The sequence below is a fragment of the Rhipicephalus microplus genome, chromosome 2, assembly GCF_043290135.1.
Source record: "Rhipicephalus microplus isolate Deutch F79 chromosome 2, USDA_Rmic, whole genome shotgun sequence".
NCBI classification, from domain to species: Eukaryota; Metazoa; Arthropoda; class Arachnida; order Ixodida; family Ixodidae; genus Rhipicephalus; species Rhipicephalus microplus.
Window position 1 is genome coordinate 288,043,536 of NC_134701.1, and position 26,717 is coordinate 288,070,252.

General features: G+C 44.5%; 2 protein-coding genes across 12 annotated transcripts in view; both read right to left on the reverse strand.

Moving 5' to 3' along the window:
* Positions 1–8,306: 8,306 nt before the first annotated feature.
* Positions 8,307–26,717, reverse strand: part of syd (JNK-interacting protein syd) — an 83,485-nt gene continuing 65,074 nt past the window's right edge. For 9 of the 11 annotated variants that reach the window (XM_075882220.1, XM_075882217.1, XM_075882219.1 and 6 more), the window contains 7 exons: positions 26,458–26,525; positions 23,430–23,578; positions 21,507–21,678; positions 19,218–19,331; positions 17,478–17,675; positions 9,554–9,694; positions 8,307–8,945 (listed from right to left, as the gene is read on the reverse strand). In XM_075882220.1, coding sequence (XP_075738335.1) covers positions 8,806–8,945; positions 9,554–9,694; positions 17,478–17,675; positions 19,218–19,331; positions 21,507–21,678; positions 23,430–23,578; positions 26,458–26,525 — 982 coding nt within the window. In that variant the 3' untranslated portion in view covers positions 8,307–8,805. The remainder of the gene's footprint in view (positions 8,946–9,553; positions 9,695–17,477; positions 17,676–19,217; positions 19,332–21,506; positions 21,679–23,429; positions 23,579–26,457; positions 26,526–26,717) is intronic. The other 2 variants (XM_075882212.1, XM_075882221.1) reach the window with 2 other exon arrangements.
* On the reverse strand, positions 13,755–16,065 carry LOC119171862 (uncharacterized). The gene is made up of 4 exons (XM_037413803.2): positions 15,847–16,065; positions 15,001–15,099; positions 14,834–14,938; positions 13,755–14,441 (listed from the first exon to the last, which is right to left on the reverse strand). The coding sequence occupies exons 1-4, from the start codon at positions 15,914–15,916 to the stop codon at positions 13,795–13,797; spliced, it is 921 nt and encodes a 306-aa protein (XP_037269700.2). The 5' UTR covers positions 15,917–16,065; the 3' UTR covers positions 13,755–13,794.

The following is a 26,717-nucleotide window of genomic DNA, read 5'->3' on the forward strand; positions in this document are numbered from 1 at the left end:
GATGATGTCATTGTGATAACATAATTTTGTATAATCTTACAGAAATTCATGGGTAGAGAATATGCATATAGTTACACAGCTATTCTAACAGGCTGCAAACAGCTCTGCTTTCTTTTTGTGCCACCACTGCTTGAAACAAGATTAACAGAGTCGCTTGCTGGGGCTGTCTTGCATTTATCCGTGCATATAGTTGCTGCTATGTTTTGATTATTTATTGTATAGCTATGACTGGTGTCTTAGCTGTTGCCTTGTGCTTATGTTTATACACACCTGATAAAAAATATTTTCACAGAATGTTTAATTGATTACATTTACCAATTACAGTCCATAGCAAAATCTGATACTTCTGCCTCACTTTCCCACCAATCTTCACTAACATTGTACAGATTCAGCAAATAACACAACTTGACATGGCAAATTCACCGTCCTCTGCAGCCCTTCACATCTTGGTCTGCAACACTGGCACCCACTGTTCAAAATTTTCATTAGTAGCTCCCTTTCATTCAGAATTTGTGCATCTATACTCGAAAGTGAATAGGCATGCTTACATGGACGTGAGTTATGTTGTATACAAAAAATTTAGTGCACAAGATTGTGGCTACGTAGCTTTGAAAGTCGCGTGTAGGTAGGTCTCTTAGCTTTTTATTTGCTGGGGCTCAGACTTGAAGTTGTCGTTGCTATCAAGCCAGAGCAATGGCAGTTTTAATTACTCTGCACAGATATAGATTTTCAGTTGTCGCTTTTTTGCATTAAATGAAAGGCGAAGCCCTCTGGTGCAGGGGTCTCGTTAACATGCAGCTTGTGGTCGCACATGACTGTCTTCACCAACATTGAACTTTTTAAATAAGTATGCTCGTGAGCTACACATGCATGACTGGTCTAAAGCATTGCTTTAATGAGTCACCGAATGCAGTCACCGTGTGTTGAAACGTACTGTTGAAGAAACAAAAAGCTAGCTTAAGGGTGCCTACAAAGAACAGAAGACGACAGACACACGCCAAGTGTCTGCATTTGTCGTCTCTTTTTGTGTATGTGCCCTTAAGCTGGTATTTTCGATTCTTCAAGTATATACCAACAGGCCCAGCAACAGATGCTTCTGTGATAACCGTGAAACAAAAACTATTTCAGAATCGGCGTCCAGATTTTAAGTCACTTTGAAGATCAGTATCAACATGTTTGGAATCTTGGCCCCAAGTCTCGTTTATAAATGACTTGTATCGAAGATGTGGGAAAGCTTTTCCTTCAAATGGTCACATTTGCTGTCAATTTCTACAAACTCGCTCCCCCTCACGTGACTCCTATTTTTGTCACTGGCACCGCCCTTATGGGACCAAATTGCGTAGCTGAGGCAAGTTTAAGACCCCTGCTCTAGAGTCTGGAAAGCATAATGGCAAGTATGAGTGCACCCTTAAAAAATTGATTGAAACACATCTTTGAAAACTAGTTTCAATTCCATCACAACACACTATGAGGTTCTCGTCATGTGCTTGCACGACATATTTTAATGTTTCCATAGCCGCCCTGCTCCGTTGGTGCCACGTAAGTGGTCATTTGGTATGTTTTGGTACCCGACGTGATCACAACTATTGTTTGAGGACCAGTCTCTTCGAGGGCGTGGGTTCGAATCCCACCGCTGCCAACCAGTTGTTAGGGTCGAAAGGAATGTCGCTAGAGGATACGAGAACAAAAACAGGTTTATGGCACTATTCACACATATTTACAGCAAAGAAAGCTTAGGGGTTTCCCAAACCACGAGCGTGGTGGTTGAACGTTACATAGTTCAGAGCGACGTCCAGCACTCTGCGGCGTCGTTTTAAGCCCTGTTGGGCCCCTCCTCTCCGAGTGGAACACCAATTACACACACACAGGTAAGGGGGACGAGCATGCACGGTCCACGTGAAATCCAATATTTAGTCGTGAACACTGCACTGCAAGGTGGCGCCAGCAGGGCTTTTCCTCGTCATGTGTGTGCCGCTAGTCAAGAGGTCCCACGATCCGGACAGCATACCTCAAAGGGTCCGCCGATTTTGTTCGCTCAATTAGCGGGGTGATTTGCGGTGGCCGCCGCGGTCTCTTCCAGGAAGATGCTTTCTTTGTTGTCCTCTGTGAAACTGTTTCCGATGTCATGGCGACACGACGTCTCATCCTCCGGCCATCACGGACAATGCCTGACGAGCATAGGCAGCCGGCCGGTTGTCTACTTGATTGGGGATCAAAAGGAGCGCCGCTTTCCTGTCAGCTCTGGCGCCAGTCCCAACAGCTTCCCCGTCGTCAGATGAATCACCGAGGTCATCAGGCACCGCTGCTGCTTGAAGGCACGACGAAAGGGTCCGCATTTGAAAGACGGGAACTCGCCTTTGCCTGCCGCATTGTCTGGGTAATTACTCAAATCTTCGACAGCGTCTGGCAGACTGGGCGCCGAAGGGATTGAGAGCCTTCCCCGTGGACCAGCTTACACACAACGGCGACTGCCCAGACGAATTTCCAGGCCAAACTTAACAGCTCCTCCGCCGCCCGAAAAATCTCGGCTGGCCAGCGCTCCAACCGCTGGGCACGAAGAGAATGGCTGGTGACGAGGACGATGGCCTGGCTTTCTCCCTCCAGCTGCGAACTCGAAACCAACTCCCAAACCAGCTCACAATGATTGACATCAGCAAGGCGAACCACACAGCACAATACCATGCTGCAGTCAAGCACATTGGACCCACTTAAAACCCTCCAGGCTTCTCAAGAAACACAAACAAAAGAGAAACCTGTACGCTAAAATTTTGAGGCAATTTGGTGCCGCCAAAGTTACAACAATCATGGATGTGGAGATGCTTACCAAAGATGGAACAAATTACCATGTGAGAAAAGCACACAAAGGCAAATATAATTTGGCCCCATATAACAGTAATCCCATTTTTACAAAACTAGCTTTCTCCTACCATCCGCACTACTAAGTTGTAACTCACATTTAACTTCATGACTAATTTCATGAAAGACAACTACCTAAATTCCACACAAATGCAGCCTGAACCTACAAAAGTTATCTGGGCGCATTTTCTATTCTCTCATTACAAACCTAACGTAGTCGTGAGTGCCTACTTGTAGGACACCCTGACGCCAATGAAAACTCACTCACAGCAGATCAAACTGCGTCCTAAAATTCTTATAAATGTATGTCTAGCCTCAAAGTTCGGTGAACGCCACGCTCTCACCTCAAGTGATCAAATGAGCCCTATAAGCAATCATAAAAACAACAAAATGAAGTTGCCCTCAGATACTAGCACGCTCATTAACTGAATGTGGCCTCATGTCAACCCCTGTCTTTAAAGAACGCACATGACTTTGCTGTGGGCCCTAGCACGACATCATACTCTCATTCAAAGAACGGTAGCACACCAATCGCACACCTAACCGTAGGCCATTTCCCTGTATATCAACTAAAAACACTTACAATGCTCTTAAAAAGTCTAGAAGGGAAGAACTGCTGCCACACGAACTAGCCGGGGAGATGACAAAGGAATATTACTTTAAAACCAAAAATAAGCAAAAAAACATGCTTCCCAGTAAATTCCTGTGTCACCTTCTCCAGCTTACAGCCGTCCCTCACCTAAATCGCACACGCAGCGGTCGCGGTCTTGCCGTATTTCGGGAACTCCCGAGGCAACGTCGCGTCTGGGCTACAAGCTGAACGGCAGCGTTACGCCTCATTTGCGATTTCGGCCGATTTCTGTCAATCTGGCGGAGGGAACCCGAGCAATGCAAGGGAAAGAGTGACGGTTTCCTCTTTGGTCTAGCTCCCGAGCAGTGTTTAGCTATTGTGGCCTTTCTTCTAGGACCACGTCGACACTCCTTTCCATGAAAAGCTCTATACCTCCACCGCGCATACCATCGCGAGGACTTGCGCCACGGCCTACCGTTTCGCCTCTGGCATTTTGCTGTACGCCACAAAGAACCTTTCGTTGAACGGGCCGCTGATCTACCATTCTTTCTTTTGCCCGGCTGATTGCTACGTCTTCCATGCCTTCGCTTTATCGCTTGCGTACGCTTCCCTCTTTTACGGCAACGCTTGCGACCCGTTTTCTCACAACTAGGAAATTGGTCTCGCGTTGCGTCAACGGTGGCTTTACAGCTCAATGGTGCATCTGCACCACCTGCCACACTACTTTGGCTGTTTGATTTCCTAGCACTGTTGCCATGTCGGGCCGATTCACTTGTGTTAACTTTGTACTTACACACCCAACTAACCTGGCGCCTCCCATTTGATTTCAATTGCGATGGACCTGCTGGTCCCTTTCTTTCGTCCGGCAGTTCAGACGCATACAAATGAACTTTGACGCCGACGCAAAATTCCTAGTTCTGCTTGCTGCGCTAATAGGCTTCGAACTTTTCTCAACACGAGTAGAGCTGCTTGTCTCCTTCGCGGCTCTGCGACGTCTCCTTCGTCTGCGCCGCTTTTTGCGGCTCGTTGCCAAGCCCTCCGATTTCATCGCAAGCTCGTCAACTCTCACACAGTATTCGTCACCTTTCAAACTCGCGCCGTCTAAGTGATTTTCGAAAGAAACATCTGTTTCACATTCTAGACTGGCGGACAGCGTTACACACTGAAGAACAATGCCGCTGTTTCTCACAGAAAAATCTCGCTCGCATTAATGGGAGCTGTCTACAACCGCACTGTTCTTCTCACTCTCTGCTTTCGCTGCTTTTCCTGAGCTTTCTCCGGTGTTCTTGATGTCTTCGACCTCATTTGCAAGATCCACCGTTGCGACAAACACAGTTGAGGCCTGTACCAGCTTTCCTACAGCTATCCTAGCTGTTTCGCTAACAGCTAACTAGCACAGCACCTCGTCGCACTCGCTCTGGCCTTCAGTGGCCTCTCTCATTAGAGCAGCATCTTTTGAAGCTCTCACATTTGGTTCGTCTTCGAACCTGCTGCGCTCATCACACGTGCTAGCCTTCTCTTTGGCTCTAAACTGCACCTCACTCATTTGATTATCGCACTTCTCGTGCGCTAGAGTTTCGAATGGCTGAATCTTCCGCCTCATTGCCTCGATTTTCTGTTCCAACTGTTCGAGCACCACGGCGCGTGCTCGATCATGCTCTTTTCTATCCCTTTCCTGTGCCTCTCTTTCGCGTTCCTCTCGTTTCCATTTTTCCTCTCGCTCCTCCAACCTTTTTAAAGCTTTCAACGCGTACCCAATATCCTTCTCACTGGCGCTTTCCAAAATTAGCTCTAAAATTTCTGACTTGCCCATTCCTTCCTTAATCTTAATACCAAGGTCTTCACAAATGTACATAAGACCATCTTTTAGCAGTGTCTTCACCTCCATGATTGCCGTTATACTTTGGTCCTGCATCTCACACAAATGTAGGGGATTCCTCTAACACACAAACAGGTGACCTCCCTAACTTACACACAATCCAGCTTCTAATCAACGCACACTCAAGAAATGAATCCTGGAAAGTTATAGCAAAGACCAAGCACTCAGCACAGCACCATGTCGTGAAGTCCATCTCACCGCTGCCAACCAGTTGTTAGGGTCGAAAGGAAGGTCGCTAGAGGATACGAGAACAAAAACAGATTTATGGCACTACTTACACATATTTACAGCAAAGAAAGCTTAGGGGTTTCCCAAACCACGAGCGTGGTGGTTGAACGTTACATAGTTCAGAGCGACGTCCAGCACTCTGCGGCGTCGTTTTAAGCCCTGTTGGGCTCCTCCTCTCCGAGTGGAACACCAATCACACACACAGGTGAGGGGGACGAGCATGCACGGTCCACGTGAACATCCAATATTTAGTCGTGAACACTGCACTGCAAGGTGGCGCCAGCAGGGCTCTTCCTCGTCGTGTGTGCGCCGCTAGTCAAGAGGTCCCACGATCCGGACAGCATACCTCAAAGGGTCCGCCGATTTTGTTCGCTCAATTAGCGGGGTGATTTGCGGTGGCCGCCGCGGTCTCTTCCAGGAAGATGCTTTCTTTGTTGTCCTCTCTGGAACTGTTTCCGATGTCGTGGCGACACGACGTCGCATCCTCCGGCCATCACGGACAATGCCTGACGAGCAAAGGCAGCCGGCCAGTTGTCTACTTGATTGGGGATCAAAAGGAGCGCCGCTCTGCTGTCAGCTCTGGCGCCAGTCCCAACAGCTTCCCCGTCGTCAGATGAATCACCGAGGTCATCAGGCACCGCTGCTGCCTGAAGGTACGACGAAAGGGTCCACATTTGAAAGACGGGAACTCGCCTTTACCTGCCGCATTGTCTGGGTAATTACTCAAATCTTCGACAGCGTCTGGCAGACTGGGCGCCGAAGGGATTGAGAGCCTTCCCCGTGGACCAGCTTACGCACAACGGCGACTGCCCAGACGAATTTCCAGGCCAAACTTAACAGTATGTAGAGTTGCCAATATTTATATCACAGCACAACATCTCGCCAATGTTGATTTCAGTAGCTGCACCGTGCGAACATTTACCACAATGTTAATATAAAATATCTGCATTTACTGAGCTTCACACTTGGTCAGAGCCACTTTGTACACGGGAGATTTGTATGGCAGAGTAGAATCAGCTGCGAAAGTTGGTGTCAGATAAGTTGATAAAGTAGCTGACTTTGCTCATTGGTTGTGCATATTTAACAGCATGAAAACAATAGCACTGCCATGAACAGGAAACACAGAGGCAAGCACAGACCTCCAACTGAAATTTTATCGATAAGAAAACTCTTATGAAGATAGAAAAGGACCAAGAACATAATCAATGCGGCCTGCTGTGCAAACCCCTGCATTTTGAAAAGCGCTTGGTCTTGAGTGTTTCATGTTTGTGGCAGTGTTTTTTTCACGCTGTTAACCTTAAGTAAACTTCAAGATTAAGGAAGCAAGTTTCTAAACAAGAGTGCCACCACGAGAGCCAAAACATATTACTTTGTGGCTGGTGTCGTGTCACTTTTCATCATGATGCATCCCGCAGGACGGATTTTCATCATACCTTCGGATTCATTTTTCATCAACTAAAGATGGAATACCAGAGTTCACTTTTTGAATGTGGAGAACTACATGCCAGGCTCTTCATATATGATTGCAGACAGTGTACAGTAGTTCTCATAAAATTCATGCGCATCTGATTGTTGCCTGTTGCCTTCTAAGTCAATAATACGTATAATACGCGATTATCCCCCCGCAATAAGAAAAAAATTGACTACAACGAGTGTCAAGTAAGAAAATTGATCATTTACGAACTTCCAAAGCAATGTTACATTTAGTTTGTTGCAAGTTCGTGACTATAATAATAAAAAGAAACAGGCTGCAGTGACTAAGCTTTAAATTCTTTATTCAGGCATAAAAACCTTCATTCATAATTCCATGCACCCTCATGTGCTTCTTTCTTATGAACACCCTTACTAAAATTATTCATTCACTCATTTATAAAACATGAGCAACCAAGTACTAAGTTCATTGTGTGTTTACACAACCTACATTCTGTAATAGGTTGTGGCAATTAGTGCCACAACGGGAACCACTTGCAGTATGGTGCCACTTCATAGTGGAAAGCAAGGTATTAGAATACAAGTCTCCAATGCAGTTGTCTGCTATAGAGAAAAAAAAAATCTATATTTCTATAAGCAATTTTGATCAATACAGTTCAGCCAAATGTCCACAAAGAAACAGCTCATGATATAATTTCCAACGTTCATGCCACATCACTGGTACATCGTTGTGTTTTCTGCTATGCTTTGTAGAAAATCTGGCAACATTTGTAAGAATGAGCAAAATATAATGCCACGTACAAGATTGAAAGTAAACATTTCTGACACGTAAGCATTTCATTAGCTATGCATGGAGTAAGGCTATATAAGAAAATTTACAAGACGCAACATGCTTGAGATTTGGAGTAGCCTTTGTAACACCAGCTCAAATCAGAAGCACTTCAGTCACAGAAATTCACTTCACTATCGTACAAGTGCATAATGTGCACAAACTCTGCAGGTATAAATACAGAGTGCTTTACATGCAGCCACGAAACCCAATTTTACAAAAGAAACAATACATTGAAAGCAGTGTGGTCTACACAAAACATCATTGACTGCATAAACAGTAAGCATATACATATATATTGTGTTTGTATATTTCTGAATGAGGTATGCTACAGCTATGTATTTATAGTATTTATAAGCCAATGTGGCACAACAGGCAGAACCATATACATATAGCTCGGCTTTCCATCCTATTTTCTGACATAGTAATGCGACAAGATTTACAATGCGTCAAGAAGCTCGCAAGTCATCAACCAGCCTACTCAAAGTGCTACAAAATGCCCTTTTGCAGCGCATAAAAAATAGCACGTACTCTAGTGCCATTGTATTCGCATTTTTATCTCTGCTTGCCTGGGTGGCCACCATAAACTTCTTGCCTGGAAGAACAACACAAAAAGAGCTAAAAATGTCAGAACTGTACAAACTGTCTTCTCAAGACAGTGTAGTTTATAACTGGCACAAATAGTGCAGCCAATCAACTAAATGCATTGGGACATACTCTGTCAGAAAAGACTAAAAGTGAGTGGAGGACAGAAAAAAATTCTGATGTCCCTTTTAAAAAATACTTTACATATACCCTATGGATATCTACTTTAAAAAAAAAAAAAAGAAGCAAGGCCTGAAAATCACAAGGTACTCTCTGCACTCACAATTTCAAGCCCAGGCCAGTCACAGTGAATAAACTAAGAAACAATATTTCAACTCAAAGCAGCAACAAAATAAACAGTACATCACAATGCCTTGAGGTGGCCTGAAATACGTAGTAGTCCAGCAGTGTTACTAAGTTGAACAATCACTCATTTAGTGCCACTTCCCAGACGATGAGGTGACTCCGTTCACTCTTCGATGTGCCCTGGTGTAGTTTCTTCTCGACAGGTGCTCTAATAGCTGCCGAGATACGATCCCCACTTGATTCTTCTTCCTCACCATCTCCTTTGGAAAACACAACAGCAATTTCATATAATTAACGCAATATCTTCAAAGCGCATTTCTTTCTTGGTCACAGTATTTTCCCTATCATATTTCCCAATAGTGAAATCATCTTTGTAGACTAAATTTAGGCGTCTCATGAAAAAACATAAGCAAATGTAATGGTCAGGTTAAATTGCTATAAAAGTGAAAGTTTTGATGTAAACATAAATTAACAAGTTTGCTACTACTAATGAAAACATTGCTATTTAAAATAATAGCCTAATGGACAGCTATTGCAGTTAAAAGAATTTACCATGCATCAAGCCTATGCAAAATGACAGAGCATTGGACGTATTATTCGAAGGTCACAGGTCCCTAACAGCGACAAGTTGTCCACTTTTCTTTCTTGACATTTTCATTATAATAACTACTAACAACATCCCTTATACTTTCCTTGGCATCATTAGTTCACAAAATATGAAAGATACTAAACGTTTATCTGACCAAAGAGAAAGAAATCGGCATGTCGAAGCCGGCAGGCACCTTATTTGTATGTCCATGCTCACAACTTCAACTAGATAAAGCTATAATACATGAGAAGAGCAGCCATAATCACAGGTGAAACTAACCAACTCGAAAGTCAATGTAGCCTTCGCCACCAGACAGAACGAGCATGCACTTGGGAGATGCATCTTCAGAGCCCAGTGCTATGTCTCCGGTCTTTTCTTCAGTCGCACCTTCTTTGTCTGAAGAACCCATGCCACCAGTACCTAACAAACAAGGAATAATCACAGGTCACACCAGACTACACTCACTAAATGGGAGCATCAACTTTGCTCACATGGTCAACAACTGTGTCACAAAACATGCACAGACACACACATATATGCAGAAGAATAACTTCGGTTGCCACAAGATTCTAAATATAAAAGTAGATGCGCTTTCACATAACAACTTGTTTATTCAGACGATGTTTAGACGGGAACCACGGTGTAAGAATATAAAGGAGCTGACACTCTCCCCACAACGTGTTGAAAAGCACAATTCCAGTGAGTCCAGATAATAGAGAGTTTTATTACTGCGGAATGGTGCTACGTACGCATCGTGCAAGCGCCTTGCGTTACGTGGCGTCGTTCTCACTAATCGGCTTTTAGTACGCCGTGGTACCCGCGTACGTAACGAGCGAGAAGCGTGTTGCGCCATCTGGTAGATCAAAATAGAAGCACGTGTTGTTGACAGCCAATGTGAGCCAATCCAAGTGTTATAGCCAGATTATGGCCATATTTTAAGCCACAGAGCCGGTCGATGCTTGCCTTCGATGCAGCCATTTTGCAAAAAGAAGTCTCGCGCTGTCGCGAACTTGTTCGAGAGCGGCACGATCACCTCATACGTATGCATGCACGCATCTCATGCGTGCGTACGTAGCGGCTGCGTACGCAATGCGATACGTGCGCGTTGCGGTCTGCGCATGCGCACTACGCAGAACGTGGCGTCCTTACGTACGCAACGCCGCCGCGTATGCAGCGTACGCAGTACTAAAACTCTCTAATGTTCAGGCCATTATCAGTTATCTCCCAGCTTCATCAGTGCCTTCCTTGCATCTTTACTTCTCTCTCTTATGGCGAATTCCATTGGGAGAGCAGGTGCACTCAAAAGCACGCTCAAAGTGCTCTCTTCCGAGGCGGCGTGTTTCAGTGGTCGAACAGGAGTAGGAGCACTGTCATCCATTGGTAGAGCGAGAGCGCTTTTGCTGCGCCGAGAGCAGCCAGGAGCAGTTCTGTCTGCTCCCTCTTAAAAAGCGGAGTGAGTGGAAAACGCAGGAAACCACGTGTTTGGAACGTCATGTCCGGACATACCCTCTCAGCAATCCTCCTCACTTGTTTACATTTTGCGGCGTCGTGTCGGGCGGTTATGGCGGCAGCGAAGCGTGCGTGGTGCTCGGGCTCGAACGATTTTAACGTCGTAGCGGCAGATTCTGGCAGTGAACGTCCACCTTGCCTGCCTTCAGATTCACGGATGGCGGAGGCAGCAAAACGTCGTCGTCTTGCCGAAGTATTTGACGAGCTAGACGATGTCAGCAGCGATAGCTGCTGGAGCTCTACGTCCGAGTCGAGTTCAAGCAGCAGCGACGATGACGACGAAGTGTATGCAGCAGCGTTTCAGCAGCTCTTTTCTCTGCCAGAGCGAAGGCCGAAAGTGGAAGCATATGTTACAAAGACGGTGGCTAGCTACTCCGACGAGGAGGTGAGTCATTCGGCTTCTGTTTTAATTAGGTTGCTTAAAGGCCTGTTTTCTTCCAGTTCAAAAGAAATTTCCGCGTCACGCGGCCGGTCGTGGACTTCTTGGCAGCAGAATTCGCCAAGTCACCGCACTGCCCTCAGAACAGTGATCATGGTGGCCTGCCTGCCAAGTCGGCTGAAGAACACATTCTCTCCTTTCTTTGGTGAGTGTCCGTACGTTTAGGAATGCCGCTGTCATCAGGTCACTGCATAATCCGTTTTATAGTGGGTTAGAGGCATATGAAATATTGCAAATAAATGTACCTAATTCGCAGCATGTCATTGGACCACCTTGCTTTAAACTTGTTAAATGCTACTAGCGAGTGTCGAACGTAATAGAGTTATAGTATTTTGTGAAATGCTTTCGTAGTTTGTACACCTACACACTGAGCTTCACAAAATTCTCGTTACTAGAATCAGTGGCAAAGCATAATTCATGATGCATCATTACAAACAACCATGAAAACTTTTGCTCACGAAGCATTTCAAATCGGCTGTGTCAGCAGGTTCACAGTGAGCTTCATCTCCACACTTATAAATGTAATGCGCGAATTAAAATTAGAATTTGTTATTTAGATAGTGCTTCTACTAATCAAATATTTTGAGTTTCTAAGGTGTCACCCAAAAAGGTGGAATCGTGTTTTCTGACTTCAGTTGTCTTGCTAATTTGCTTCATTGACAGCGACAGCATTGTTAACACCATTATTCAGTCATTGACAGCAACAGCAAGCTTAATTCCATTATTTAATTAGAGTATCCTCTCCTTTTCAGGTATGCAGCCAACAAAGCATGCATTAGAGATGTCGCTGGCCGCTTTGAAGTCGCAGAAAGCACTCACCACAGAATGATGGGCCGAGTAACTGCATTCCTGCTCGACATAGCACCGAATGTAATCAAGTTCCCCAGTGACCTGCAGAAGCTTGCTGTGGATTTTGAGAAGGTAACTATGCTTTTGTAAACATGCTATTTAAGGTATAAACTACAGTTTTTTTCACACCAATGTCATACAGCTCTACACAACTCAAGGGACCAGACTAAGAGGAATTACACCTACTCAAACCACAATAAGGACTGAAAGCAACTGATATGCAGGATCAGAACTGCAAATGAACAGAAAATGTAAAAATGCAAGAGATATGAAAGAGCACCACACAGTCAAGCCTCCTTCATGTGTATTACAAATGCTGTCAGCAATCGGACATTTTTCTTGAGTAGTTTTGACCATGTGATGCTGTTTCATATCTCTTCTATTTTCCCATCTTCTGCTTAGTGATGTACATCTAGTACTTGTCCTGCATGTACAGTGAATAAACCTAGAGTTCAGTTACTTGTGCACTCTGTATGTACTCTGTATGTGTCATTAATTCCCCTTCGTGCGGTCCCATGTGTTCTTTACCGCTCTACTATTACAATTATGAATTAGTTAGTGCCAGAATGCACCTTTTAAATAAGTTATTACAATTATTTTTCCCAGATGCTTCACAATTAAATAGCCAGTTAATTTCAATCATGTGTACCGGTAGTGTATTGCACTCGCCGTTATGAGCTTCAAGTCTCCAGTTTGTTTTAAACTTTTCCGCATGTTATTGGCACCTTTCATTACCCTTAGTGCCATGCTTATTTGACTATGTGTGTGCACATTTTTTTCTCTTGCAGCTGTCGGGATTCCCAGACACAATTGGGTGTGTTGACGGAAGCTACATGCCTATCAGGTGCCCAGCCAGGAAAGTGCGATCTGTTTATATAAACCGGCACCATTACCTATCCTTGACACTTCAAGGTGTTTGTGACAACAAGAAGAGGTTTCTTGATGCCAGCACTGGCTACCCAAGCAAAATTCATGACGCACGCATTTTCCGTCGGTCCAGGATTTCAAGTGTTTTGCCACAACTGTGCTCTAGCAAGTACCATATAGTGGGGGATGCTGCATATCCTTTCCGGGAGTACCTGATGACACCAATTCGAGACTATGGGAATCTTGACAGCATCAAAAAAACCTTCAATGCAAGACTCTCCGGGACAAGGGTGCTTATTGAAAATACTTTTGGCGATTTAAAAAATCGTTTCAGACAACTGCACAGGTTGGATATGTGGACAGTGGATAACATGTCCAAGTTTATCATTTCATGCTGTGTGCTTCACAACCTCTGCATTGATTGTGGAGATTTGCCAGAGAACCTGTCACGAGACCTGTCACTTACCTCACAAACAACAAATGTAGACTCAAGCTCTTCTGCAGTTCAAGTAAGCAGCAGTAGTGTAGCCCAACAGGATAGCCTATTACGTGGCTTGGCTAGCATCAAGAGAGATCACTTGATGATAAAAATGGGGTTGCAGAACCAGCAGCCATGAAACAAGGAATTCCTTTACGTGTTATGCAGTTGTGAGCAAATATATGCTTACCAAAGGCCCACCTGAAAAGCTGAACTCGTTAAAACACCTTCAAGGTTGGGAAAAATTGTCCTTACCACACACCTGTTGGCCCATTTGCATTTTCTCAAGGTAGTGTATTGTGCCAAACTAGAAAATAAAAGACATTGAAACTAAGTAATCGCTTTGGGTAGTACGTTTATTTATTTAAAACTACCACTTTATTTTGGAAGTCCAAAGGCCTGACGGAGAATCTCCATTTTTTCTTCATGCATTTTGCGCCGCTCTTCACGAAGCACCTGTCGCTCGGCCTGCCTTTCAGCTCTTCGATTTTCTTTTTCTTGACGTCTGGCCGCCTTTTGAGCCTCCTTTTCTTCTTGCAGTGCCCTCATTTCAGTAAAAAACAACTGCATGTGTGCCAGGCGTGCAGTTCCTACCCGTGGCTTCGTGTCGGGATTTGAGGACTGCGTCTTATTTTCCTCAGTGGTGTTGGCAGGTGACAACACGGCCGGAGATTCGGGCGAGGCTTTGAATGTAGCCCCTGAGGCGTCTCGCTCTACCTCCGGTTCAATGCTGTCATCAATGCTTTCAATTTTTTTCACCTCGTCGTCAAAAGGCACAGGGGTGGGTGAAGCACCAGACCTTTTGTTATGGTCGGAAGACGCCTTCCGACGCCTAATTACTGTTTTGTACCTATTTTCACACTGTTCTGGGGTTTTGGCTATGCCAAGCACAGCCTCGATGTCCATCGATATTTGTTTAAAGGCTTGCTTCCTGTTTTTGAATTTTTTAAATGGGCCAATCTGAGGGAAATATTTGAGGTAGTACTCTAGGAGCAGCCTTGTTTGCCCCTCTGTCCATTCAGCAGCTAGAATAAGAAAGAACCAACACATAAATGGTTTATTGGGAAACTGTCGGTCATTGTGCAGGCATTACTTATAATTGAATAATTTAACACACAGCACGGTCACTTGAGCTTAATTATCAATCAGCAAGCATTAATCAACAAAACAAGCATTTGCGCAGACTAGCAAACATACATAAGTGATAAGTTCTGGTATTGTGCATCTAAATGCAATATGCAAATTGTGCCAGTCTTCCAGTAATTGTAGTGGTCTGCTTTCCATGCTCTCTTTTTTTTTTTGTCATTTAAGGATCACTCCTACAAGTACACTTTTACACGCTCTGATGCATGCTTGTTAGATTTACCCAAGAACACTTGCTGAGGCAATTGTAGACACTCAGTGTTAATATACTTGCCTCCACCTCCTCTCCTGGAGCCTGATGGCTTGCTTTGAGCACCAGTCTCCCCGTCAGCTGATCTTGATGCAGTGGGAGCTGGCAGGTGCAGAGTATCTGTGCCATCTAAAAAATATAAATGAGCAGTAAATGTAGTGCCTCGCAATAATGTTAATACTAATACTTACCACCTCCTGTTTCAACGCATGGCAATCTGAGCTCCATGCGCATTTCTTCGCTCCCTCGCCTTGGCACATCGCCAGCCATATTTGTACGCAGAACTGCATCTGTTTTCACACAATGATGGAAATGTAATCAAATCAGTTATATAATGAAAATGGTTTCTCAAGTAGTCAGCTACATTATGCAAACTCGGATGCCTTACACTCGAAGGTAAGCGGATTAGAGCAAGCAAAAAACAAATTCTAAAAAAGTCAATTCATCATGTTACAGGGCTGCATGAAACACTGCACAAATCACTGATAATTAAAAAAAAATATCGCTTATCATACGTAGCATCTCGACCCTGCGATAAGAAATCGTGCTTCCGAGGAGATGTATGGCTTCACCGTATCACGTGGGATGCTGATCTGCCGTCTGGAGACATTAGCCACTTAAAAATCAGAAATAAAAATAAATTGTTACTGCGTGCAATACTTAGCTGCACCCACGTGACACTTGCTACACGCCACTTCGCAGTTACTTTTCTTAAAACGCTGCGAATCATTCTGTTGCTGATGGAGGGGTCTGCAATGTAAGTTTGTTTTGAATTAAGGATTAATTACTCATGCAAGGAAACTTGGCAACAGGATAGTGTACTGCAGTACTTCTAGAATTGTTTACGTTTTGTTAACTGCTGATGACAGCAGCAGCTGGTAACTGCATGAACAGTCTGATAAAGCTGTCATATCCACGGTGTTTTTCTGATATGATAAAGAATAGTGGGCTTAGGTCCACGCGCGCAAGAATGCATTGCATGCTGCATGCGCGACAAGTGCGCTGAAACAAATAAAAAGCAATCAAATTCACTTTACCTTCCGTACTAGATGGTGCCTGGTGTTGAATTAAAGACAGTAGGATGCGCTGAGCTTCCGAGTCCATCATGTAGTAGTATACGAAGCAGCAGCTTTGCAGGATAGCGCGCAAGCGAGTGCGCTGTACCAACCACTGCCACACGTGCTTTCCTTGCCCGTCCGGATCAGACCGCACGTGTTTTGCAGCAGAGGACGCTGGGATGCACAACCTTTCTCCTCACTCGCCTTTTTATTCCCTCACACCTGCTCTGCGGAGGTGTGCCGCATTCCAGTGGCAGGTCGAGTGACGCGGCTCTCAGTGCTCTGCCCCCTACTCCTCTCTGCTCGGCACCCTTACTCCTGTTCTCTCAATGGAATTCGCCATTAGATGGCGCTACGACGAGCATGGTGAGCCATCTCAGTCTCGGCAGAAACGTGCATGCTGCTGATTCTGGGTCTTTTTGTTGGCATGCGTGACCGTGCTGTTTTGAAGCCAAGTTTTTTTGTACGGGTATGTTTAATGCTACTTTGTCGATGCAGGTAACATCAAATTGCTGAAAGGTTCTCGAAATGGCCAGAACATGTTTTGTATCGAATTGCTGTTCTGGCTTCGAACTTGTGTGCCTTTCTTCAATGTGCCGTCTGACGGTGATCGTTGACATAAATGTGTGAATTCACATTGTAACATCTAGCCATGAACAACCGCATTGCTTTAGTGTGCCGTATATGGAATACATGCGTAGTTCAAGTATTTATATATATTTTTTTTGGAACAACTGCATTGCTCGTGTGCTTTATATGAAATACTTGCGCGTTTCAAATATTTATATCGCGTTCACATTGAACAAGCGCAACTAAGCTTCAACGGTTTCCTGTGTAAATGGAAGCAATAATACAAATGAAATACATTTCTGGTACAGTAACCATTCTTTTTTAATAGAGGGTAATAATTATTAATGGGCATTTATGCACCAATACCATGATTTGATTACGAGGGACACCATAGTAGAGGGCTCCTGTCCAATTTTGACCATCTGGGGCTGCTTAACATGCACCTACGCTAAGCATGTGGAAGTTCCTTGCATTTCTCCCCCCCCCCTCCCGGGGGAAAATATTTTGATGGAGGAATAGCACGCTGGCTAGCGTTTTTTTTTTTTAATTATTTTTCTTTTTTCATCGAGCAATACTGCGCTTTTGATCATTCATACGGAGCGATAAAGTTCAACCAATTTCTCTTTTGTGTCTCTTTGTCTTTAATGATAAGTGAGACACTGGTTTTGAACTCAATATTATTAAACAATCTTAAACATTAAGAGCATTCCTTCGATGATATCAATGCAAGCATAGCTTAAACCCATCCCCTAAGTGTATGGGACCGGTAATTTATTATTTCCCTGCTTACCACTTCTGTGTATAAGACATTGTACGAGTCATAACTGCCTTTAAAAAAAAAACTAGAATATTATCGAGTAGGCATATACGTAGATAGATTGTTTTCTGTTTGCTGGCATACCTTCGTATTGCCCAAGAAAATAAAATGAATAATAAATCAGTCCAATCAATATGACACAATTCGATGATACACCATGAAACAGGTGGCTGGCAACATGTAGATGCAAAATTAGCGGCTCCCACTAGGAACGCTCACTCACCAGGGACAGCCACAAAGAACTTGACAGAGTCTCTGTGTCCGTGAAAGGAGAGCTGTGCTTGTGCCATCGAGCAGTAGGGCACAAAGCTGCCAGTTGTGATGTTCTCTCGACTATCACTGTACACCCGAACAACAGCACCAGGCATCCGCACTCCACTCGCAGACGGCGTTGTTGAGGCTGACGCCTGCTTGTTTCCTGCTGGAACACACATGCAAGTAAGAACACAACGTTCCAGTTGTGGCCGCAGTGCAAGCGTCATCAAGTGAACTCATCAACTATGTTTCAATAGGAGCTTGTCAGTGTATCAGTACATGACTTATTATGCCAGGTAACACAGAAACATAACAGCTTTAACCTATGTAACACTCCCGCAGAAAAACTGTACTGGAGAGAAAGAGCTGCTGAAGTCGAAGAGTCTGCAGTCCTCATGCACTGGTTCCTATAAAATGTGAGCACGAGTTTTTCATGTGTATCATCAAGAGGAGTAGCCAGAAATTTGGTTCACAGAGAAGATAAGGGGGAGGGGGGGCAGTGTGTCCTTCATGTATGTACAGTACACACGAATTCGACAGCAATTGTGCAAGATAACCACGCCATGTCGTGTCGAATCTGGTGTCTAAAGGTAACCTTGGCTCTAATCTGCGCATTCCAAGCAGAAACATCAGTATGTCCCTTAACTAAATATGCTGAAAGCAAATATATGTTCGTTACTTAGCCCTGAATTGTCCTGTTTCAATCTGTGAGTACTATACAGTGGGGATGAAAAAAAAATGCAAATGGTGAGGTGTCTACATCATCAGCTGCATACATTGCTATTCAAGCGGTTGTAGGTAATAAAATGAAAGGTAATACAAAGCCACTAAAGTCATTCATGACACTGTCGAATCTCGATAATTCGAACTCGAGTGGGCCCAAAAATTTGTTCGAATTAAAAGTTCGAATTAATGAAAGCTAAATGAACGGAGGGCTCACCATTCAGTGGCGTGTCTGCATTGAGCTAACACACGGGAGGGAAGTTTCCGAAGACTTATATTTATTCACAAATCACAGGACATTCATCATTAATTGAAGTAATCAGTGATGCGCATCTGCACATGTTTGCCTTGCAGCGAGTCAATTTTGCACACAGCTCGCAAAGCATTTCTACTTCGGCTTCAGCATTCTCCTGGCAAGAGAAGTTGCCCGCAGCAATGTCCAGCCCTGACACTCTCTAAAACCGACGACAACAACGATGGCGTCTCTGCTACTACCCTCTGTTTGCAGCCACAGCGTGGCCAGCATGTGACGAGAAAGAGGAGCGCCTCGTCGCACCATGTAGGAAACACAACCATGAATGTCTACAGTGATGAATAAAAAACACCTCTTCACAGAACTTTAAGTCGACCCATGGCTGCTTTGCATACTACTCCGGGTTCCCTTTATGGGGAGATGTGCTCCATTTTTTTTTCACCTGGAACGCCATTAACTTGTGCTGCCCTGGAAATCACAAATATTTTCACTAACTGACGATCTTGCTTATCATCCCAACATGCTTAGTGAATGAATGAAGAGAACGTCGAGGGCTCATTTTTTTTATTTTACACAATGTTATCACTTGATTGCCTGCTCGTTTTCATTAACATGGATAGTTGAGCCCTCCTACTTTCGAGATTCCTTTTTGTAAGCTGCAACATTAATATACCAAAAATTGACTGCACTCCCAAGGCTAATTTTTACGAAGCACAGAAATATGCACCTCACCTTCCGACAATGGAACAGAAATGATGACGCCGTTGCCAGTGCCCATCCAGAGCCTATTACATGAGATCAACAGGGCCGTGATGCGCACAAACGAGAATCCAAGTTTGCCTGTGCCTGAACAGGAAATAGCAATAAAAGACGCAAATGTTTTATCAGTCTGTAAGCTTTTGTTAAGGACATCATAAGTGCAATGCTACGCACACATCATCATCATCTGTGCTGCCAAAAGCTTCATGCCACGTTTAAAACTAATGTGACAAGCCATAATCAAAGCGACGAGATTTCAGACAGCCATCTTTATCTATATACTTGTAAATGCATAGAAGTGTCTGATTTAAGTTCAGATTACTATTGTTAATGTTTAAGGATTTTTTAAATGAAAAAGATCACTTTGCTGTGCATAAGCATTAAAGAACTCTCACATATTTTTTTAAACTTCTTCTTTTGATTAATACCCAGAAGTGATGGTAAAGAAGCAGTCAATGAGGCACGCAAAAGCGAACATGCAACTGTAGAGGAATATTCACTCCTACACAAATGCAAAGGAAGACGTTGCCGCTGACACAGCAAGACAGCTAAATATTGCACCAATACTGCCGGATCCACTAATAATATCATTTATCACAACATATTGGATATAACGATGAATAACTATGACACAGTCCACTTTTGTATGCTTTAAACTAAAAAAACTGCTTATTACGATGCTCCAGTGCTGCAATATCAAATATAGTGATAGAATCCAGCTACAGTGCACACCACAAATGGCTCTCTGTGCCGACGGCATGCGTCGCAATGTCTCACACCCCGTCCACACCCCCGAAATTGTGTTGGCTGCGCCGCTTACAAACAGCGACAGGAGGAGGTGCTTTCCTCCCAAACTTCCGAAGTGATGCCAGGAGAGGCCTGCAAAGCGTTTGACGATAAACGAATGCTGTAGTTGTGGTCAGCACTTAATGATGATGCGTCAGGTCTGGACAACTTTCTTTATCCAGAATATGTTGTGGAAGCGTCCGAGTGCCTCAGTGATGAGGTGATTAAATTATCTATGCGAGTTTCGGACAGCGGTGAGAGCGACAACTTCGACAGTGTGGTTGAACACCCTACCCAGAATATTTATTGACAGGAGGCCCAATGGATGATACAGTCCCTCCGAGAGTTTGTTTTCCCAAGAACCTCTCGCTCAGCTGTGCGGAGCACCAAATGCTCTTGAGAAAGATGTGCGCCAGCTTCGCAGGAAGCGATCAAGGCTGACAGACTATGGCTTTTCTGCAAACAAGTAGTACATAGTTGTAGTACTTTACTTGAATGCAAATAAAATGTATTATACCTCTTTCATTTCCTTTTCTTTTTTTTCCAAACCATTTATAATAATTATCGGTTACAATGATAAAATTTCCTTAACACTCGGATATCATTATATCTAGACTGCACTGTAGTACCTTGACTTCGACATGATGTACATACTGAGACAAATGCAGCACAACTTAATAAGGCACAGACAAGCATTCGTCTGTGTCCGTCTGTGTCTTCTGTCTTTGTCTAAGTGGCACTGCACTTGTCCAATTGCTACACTAGTGCTCACCCTTTGTCAATACCCAAGCTGCTAATTGCCAACTAATACACTGCACGTTCAAGTGAGATAGCACCAGCAGTGAGGCACACTAGAACTGCAGTACGGCCTGTGGCATAAACAACAACGCATTGAATGGCAGTTATACAGCTGCATCACGGTAGGAATGCAAACAGGCTTGCACTGGCTGCTTGGCCTTTTACTTTTAGGTGTCACAGCAAGGCGAGACATCATACGCCTTGCAGAAGAAACTTTCAAGAGCGAAGCTCTTAAAGCTTGAGCCAAAACGTCGGGCATGCGCAAAAAAACGCTCTGCGTCATTGCTTATCGCGCCGTTGCATATTGCACATTATAGCACATCGCTACTTATCAGCTGCGCCCACTGATCGAAACAGTCCAGTCCACTGAGCCGCCGCACTGCGTTAGCCCACTGCACTATCCGAGTATGAGGTATGAAAGGGCCGTGCTTTTACTGGTGTTGCCACAGCCAGCTTTGCAAACTAGTTCTGGCACTAGAGTTAACATATTCTTGCATGGTCTGTGACAAGCTGTGGTTCGACTCTACTTTGTCTATGCCATGGAAAGACCTAGCATCAGCCAAGAAGGCCCCTAAAACCAACCACTACCGCTGTTTCTTAAGCTTTACACAGCTACTGTTGAGTTCTTCCCCCTTTTTTTTTCTTCCCCAAAATGAGAACTTGAGCTGAAGAGCATACCTAGCATCTTGGAAACGTAAGGCTCAATGTCGATGTCCTGCAAGTGCTGGTAAGTGTGGACATTGTAAAGCCGCAGGGTACTGTCCAGTCGTATTGTAACCCAAACTCCATCTCCAACCCAGGCCATTTGCCTAATCTGGCTCTCCTTGCGTGGATGGGCATCAAAAGAGTGCTGAAAAAATAAAATGCAATGTAGTATTTACGATTTGTTGCCACTGAAGGTTCCCTATACAATGTAGTGTGGCTAAGTGTCACCATACACTAAGCTAGCCTTCAATGCGGAAAGGAAAAAGAAGAGGAAAAGGCACCTCTTCTAACCACTACCAGTCGTTGCCGTCTTGAGAGTGAAATCGCTTAGCACCACGGCGCCGCTTCTCGGTCATGTGATCCGGTCAGCGCTTCCTCAATCTTCTCCGCTGGCTGTGTGAGAAGGACGGCTCTCTCGGCCGCGCACGTAAATGTGGACAGCTTTACGGCGCTCACTAATGTCTCAGAATCCAAGTGCAGGAAAGGGAATGGCTATAGCTTAATTTGTTGTGAAATAGCACAGGGATGACTGACAGCAACTGCTCAAAAAATGAAACCAGAGAAAATTGAGCTCAAACAAATTGGAGCTAGAGGCTGATACAACGGACCTCGAAAGAAAGCTGCCTTTATTTTTCATTAGAGAAATGCATCTTTGTGGCTATCTTGAGCTCCAATCTGTCCTCTTTATGATGATGCCAATATAGTGGCACTTTGCCAAGGGGAAAGCTGAAAAGTTACATTTTGCTATGCCCAATTTTCGCATAGCTTTTGACGACAGCCCACCAGTAAAATGCTTATTTTTAACTTTTACTACTTTGTAATGTAAAATCACACTATGGTGTAAAACACGGTCTCAGAATTATAGAAAAAAATTAATTGAAAGACTGAATATTTTCACCAAGTTTACAATTCTCATTGCCACGTCCCCCCTTAAAAATTGAAAGTATCGCACGTGGTTTCAGGTATCTATCGTAGAATTTCCAGACTGCAGTGTCAAAGACACCAAAACTAAATGCACCGAGTGCGCCAAAAGAGTGGTCCTTTTGCTGCATGGCGGGCAAACTTCCCTTTACGTAAGCATAGCGGGGCACGAGACTAATCTGGCTTAATTTCGCAAGCATTGATATTTTTACACTTTGCACATCGTGTAGACGCCCTCCGCGTTCCAGTCTTTATAAAGTTCATTTTGTCCTCCCGTGTCAAGAAGAGACACCATGGCTGGCACCAAGCCAGGGGACCGAACAACAGCTATCGCGAGTATCAGACAATAAAAGCTTTCGCCTTAATATTTGAGTCTTTCACTTTTCAGAAGTTAAAATGACAAAAAATCGGACAAACATCGCACATCATCACAGGGACCACCCTTCTGGCCCACTCGGTGGGTTAGTTTCGATTGCAGAGACACAGCAGTCTGGAAATTTGGCTATAGATCTCTGAAACCACCCGTGATATTTTCAATTTTTTAAAACTAGGCTGGCCATAATTTATGATGTAGAAAAACTTTGCCATTGAAACAACCACCCTAAAACTGATAACAAAAAATTGAATTCATTTTTGTTAATTGGTCATTTCTGAGTGATCTAAATACAAAGTGGCAAAATCTTTCCACCTTGGCCTTGAAATCGGCTGCAAAGACAATAAGTGCCTGTCTATTATAGTTTTTTAAGAAAAAAAATCTGTATTGCTTAAAAAAAAACTCCCTGTATGTACTATTCAAATTCGAGCCGCAATTGTTCGACCAAATCGCTATTTCCTTGGAACCTGAAATATACTATTCGCACAAGCCTAATGAGAAGACACAAAATAATGCCTCTCCAACAGAATGACAAAGAAAATTCCATTCATTGCGTGAACACTCAAACACATCTGAAATAATAGATCCATGTTCAATCTAACCTCCACAGTGAGAGTCTTGGGGTGGACCACATGTATCCGGTTCCTGTAGCCGCACCAAACCTTTGTGTGGGCAACTGTCATACACCGAATTGAGTGGTGTGGCTTCCCGAGGTCAAGTATGTGGTAGTTCCTCAGGTCCCACTGGCCATCTGTGCAGAGCACATAATTTGGCAACATGTACAATTTCAGTAGGTATGGCATGACCATTTTTTGTTTTTGTTTTTTAACGGCATGAACTGCATACATGGGGTTTGCAAAGCCACTGGTTGGCTTGAAAAACACAGCCCAGCACCTAATTAGCATTCTTCCAGCTATATTTAAGCAGAAGTGAAGCACACAAGCTAACTTTTATATGAAAACAATATAAGTACATCCACACACAATCAAAATAATGGACCTAGGTCATTTATATCTGGCTTTTAATTGAAAATGATTTCACAAATGATCAGTCAGGCAATATAACACACTTCTATACATTCACTACTGCACCTTGTATCAAAGGTCCTAAAAACCAATATGTTCAATTAAACTGCCAAGCAGCTGTAGCATCATCACCATCATATCATTATAAGCTATAGAGGAACAGACAAGAGACAATGCCCACATGCTAGGCCAGCTGTTGTCTGCTATTGCCCTTCTCGTCTACGTTCTAACCCTTGCACCCGTACTCAAGCGCCGCTGCTCTGTCCACATTACAATCAGCCAAGCGGCGAAATCGTGTGGAAAGTCTCAATAGTCTCAAGAGTCTAAAAGTACCATTTTTCGAGCTAGGTGGTTAGGTGCACAATTGTCAGTGTCCGTGTTGTCTAGTGGTATATGAACCCCTCAGCTGTCTCTGGCAGGTGGCCTTGGGTCTTGCATGCCAGACAGTCTCGGCCACGCAGTGATTTGACTAGAGGGGGCTGTGAAACATGCTTGTGGTGGTTGGCTTTGGTTGTGTCGTAGAGGTAATGGCGAAGATAGCATGCTTGGAGAAGGGAGCCGAAATAACATTCGAAGCGGCGTTGGCGTCAGTATGAATTCTCAATACTTCTTTTCTGCTTTCTTTTCTGGAATTCATTTACATCAGCCTTATTGTCAAAAACGGGAGGAGGAATACTAGGAGCTTCATCAGAAAAATGAATCGTTTATGGCTTTAGAAGAGCTCAGCAAGATATCGTGCTTCATCTTAGTGGAAAATCTTGTGCCATCGACTGCTCTGCAGCCAGCACTCAACACTGCGGAAGCAGCTACAGTTCGTCAGCGAGCACGGCGATCGAAGCCACAGGTTTTTTTGATGCCTTGCCTGAAGGCGTGCCAAGGACTACAGGAACTGGCATCTGCGCATGTCCTAGCAAAGGCGAATCTGCAGTCCGCTCCTCTAACTGCGCTGAATGAAGAGGGGTTCTAGTTTCTCTTAGTGATTTAGCATCAAATGCCAGCACAGAGGCTGAGACCAACAGCAAGTGCAGCACCTGGACCCGGAATCTTTTGTAAGGCCGCCACGGAAGTTCTCTGTCTTGCGGGTGGAATTCTTTTTCTGGTGAAGAGGGTTTTGGTGGGGACGTCACAGAGTAGGGAATATGTGGCAAGGAGTCCTTCTCATGGCCTGTATTCGAGTCGGCCACATGGCCTTCCCCGTCCACGATGATGCATGGCAGAAACTCTGAGAAACATGAGCAATCGAGGTGTTGCCCTTGAAAAGCTCTGTCTGCCAAAGTGGGCTGGTTAGCGCATGGCACAGCTGCACTATAGAGAGGCTATGCCATGCAAGCTCGATTTCGCAGGGAGGGCAGGTTAGTGAACGTCCCGAGCTGCGTTGCAGAACTTGTGTGTTTCACATCTCCCATCCTCAGTAGAGACTCAGTTGGCAGGGAGGGAATCGTAGGCATGAGAAAGAGGAGGGAAAGCCTGATCAACTTGGCACACTATTCAGGCCAGAACCACTGCCTGACTCCTTTGCAGGCACGGCATGCCTTGGCAGCATCACGAAGATGGTCGATGGCCACCAACCATTTGTGATTCTGCAGCCAAGCATGGAGAGTGCCAACAGAATTAATAGTCTAGATTAATGGGAAAACGTCGACCTGGAATTCTCAGAATTTCAGTATTGCCAATTCAACCCCTTATGATAACGATGCTCATGATAAGGTGGTCTGCGATATACGGAAATTCTCGCAGCGAATGGTCTAGCTTCTGGGCAAACAAGGATGCCGCCATCACGAAGTCATGGATTTGTCAAGCCAAGAGCCGGAGGTGCCCGAAGGGCCAGGGGCAATGGCCGCGAAAAATACAGGGGCCCCGGTGTTCCCAGCGGCAGTTGAGAAGGCAAAAAACTGTAAAGTTGCTGAGACAAGTGTGCAGCTTCCCGGATAATTTTCACTGCATCTTCAGGTGAGCCACCTGGAGAACCATTGACGGCGGCCGTGGAATATGTATTTGTTGAAGCAATCAGCACAGTAATGTCATAAATTTGGGAAGTGTGGTCGACAGAAAAAATAGAAGCGCCATGAGAGCACCGTCAAGTCGTTGAGGAGGCCTCACATCTTCCCCAGACGCTGCTTGTAGCGCCAGCAGGTCAGAGGGTGACGAGGAGGCTTGCATGTCGTCCTTGCCGAACTGTGCTTCGTGCTGCACCAGGCTTGCGGTTTCCATGCTCTAGGAAGGGAGGGCAGCGTTACTGGACTGGTGGCTCAGCAAGACCGAAGATGCATGAGCACCGGCAGTTTCTGCCTTAAGGCTTCATGTCTGACGCGTGCACCACTGTAGAGGAACAGACAAGACACAATCGTGCGCTGTACCAGCTGTTCTTTCAACTGCCTTCATCCTTCTCAATTACGTACCACGTCTATGCGCCCGTGCCTGATCGCTGCTCTGTCCACATTACCAAGCCTACATTGTGTCTACTACAGATTGAAGGCGGCTCCTAATAATTTCCAATTTACCCTGTCTTTGTGTGCTTATTAATTGCATAAAAATGAAAACACTGTGCTAACACTAAGTGATGCTGAGCGGAAAGTGCATTATAAGTGTGCTCTGTACAGCTTACCTTGCTTTCTGTGAAATATCGCAACAGTGCCGTCAGCCAGGGCTGCAAACACACGACCCTTTACGTGGCTGAAAGGGAAATGTGAACAGTTGAAGAAAGCATGCTCGGAAAAAGCTGTATCATTATGCACTATATGTCCAAAATATGAGCACCACGAAAATATGAGAATTCGTAGGAACATGTTGGTGGTCATCTGTCATTGCATCTGTGGCAAGAGCAGCCTACAAGTAAACTCTCGGTAAACAAAAATCTATAAAACG

Excerpts from the sequence above, each read along its gene's own strand:
- LOC119171862 (XM_037413803.2), bottom strand. The coding sequence starts at position 15,916 with ATGATGGACTCGGAAGCTCAGCGCATCCTACTGTCTTTAATTCAACAC. Across the intron at positions 15,100-15,846 it reads GGCACCATCTAGTACGGAAG|ATGCAGTTCTGCGTACAAAT; the intron begins GTAAAGTGAATT and ends GTGTGAAAACAG. Across the intron at positions 14,939-15,000 it reads ATGCGTTGAAACAGGAGGTG|ATGGCACAGATACTCTGCAC; the intron begins GTAAGTATTAGT and ends TATATTTTTTAG.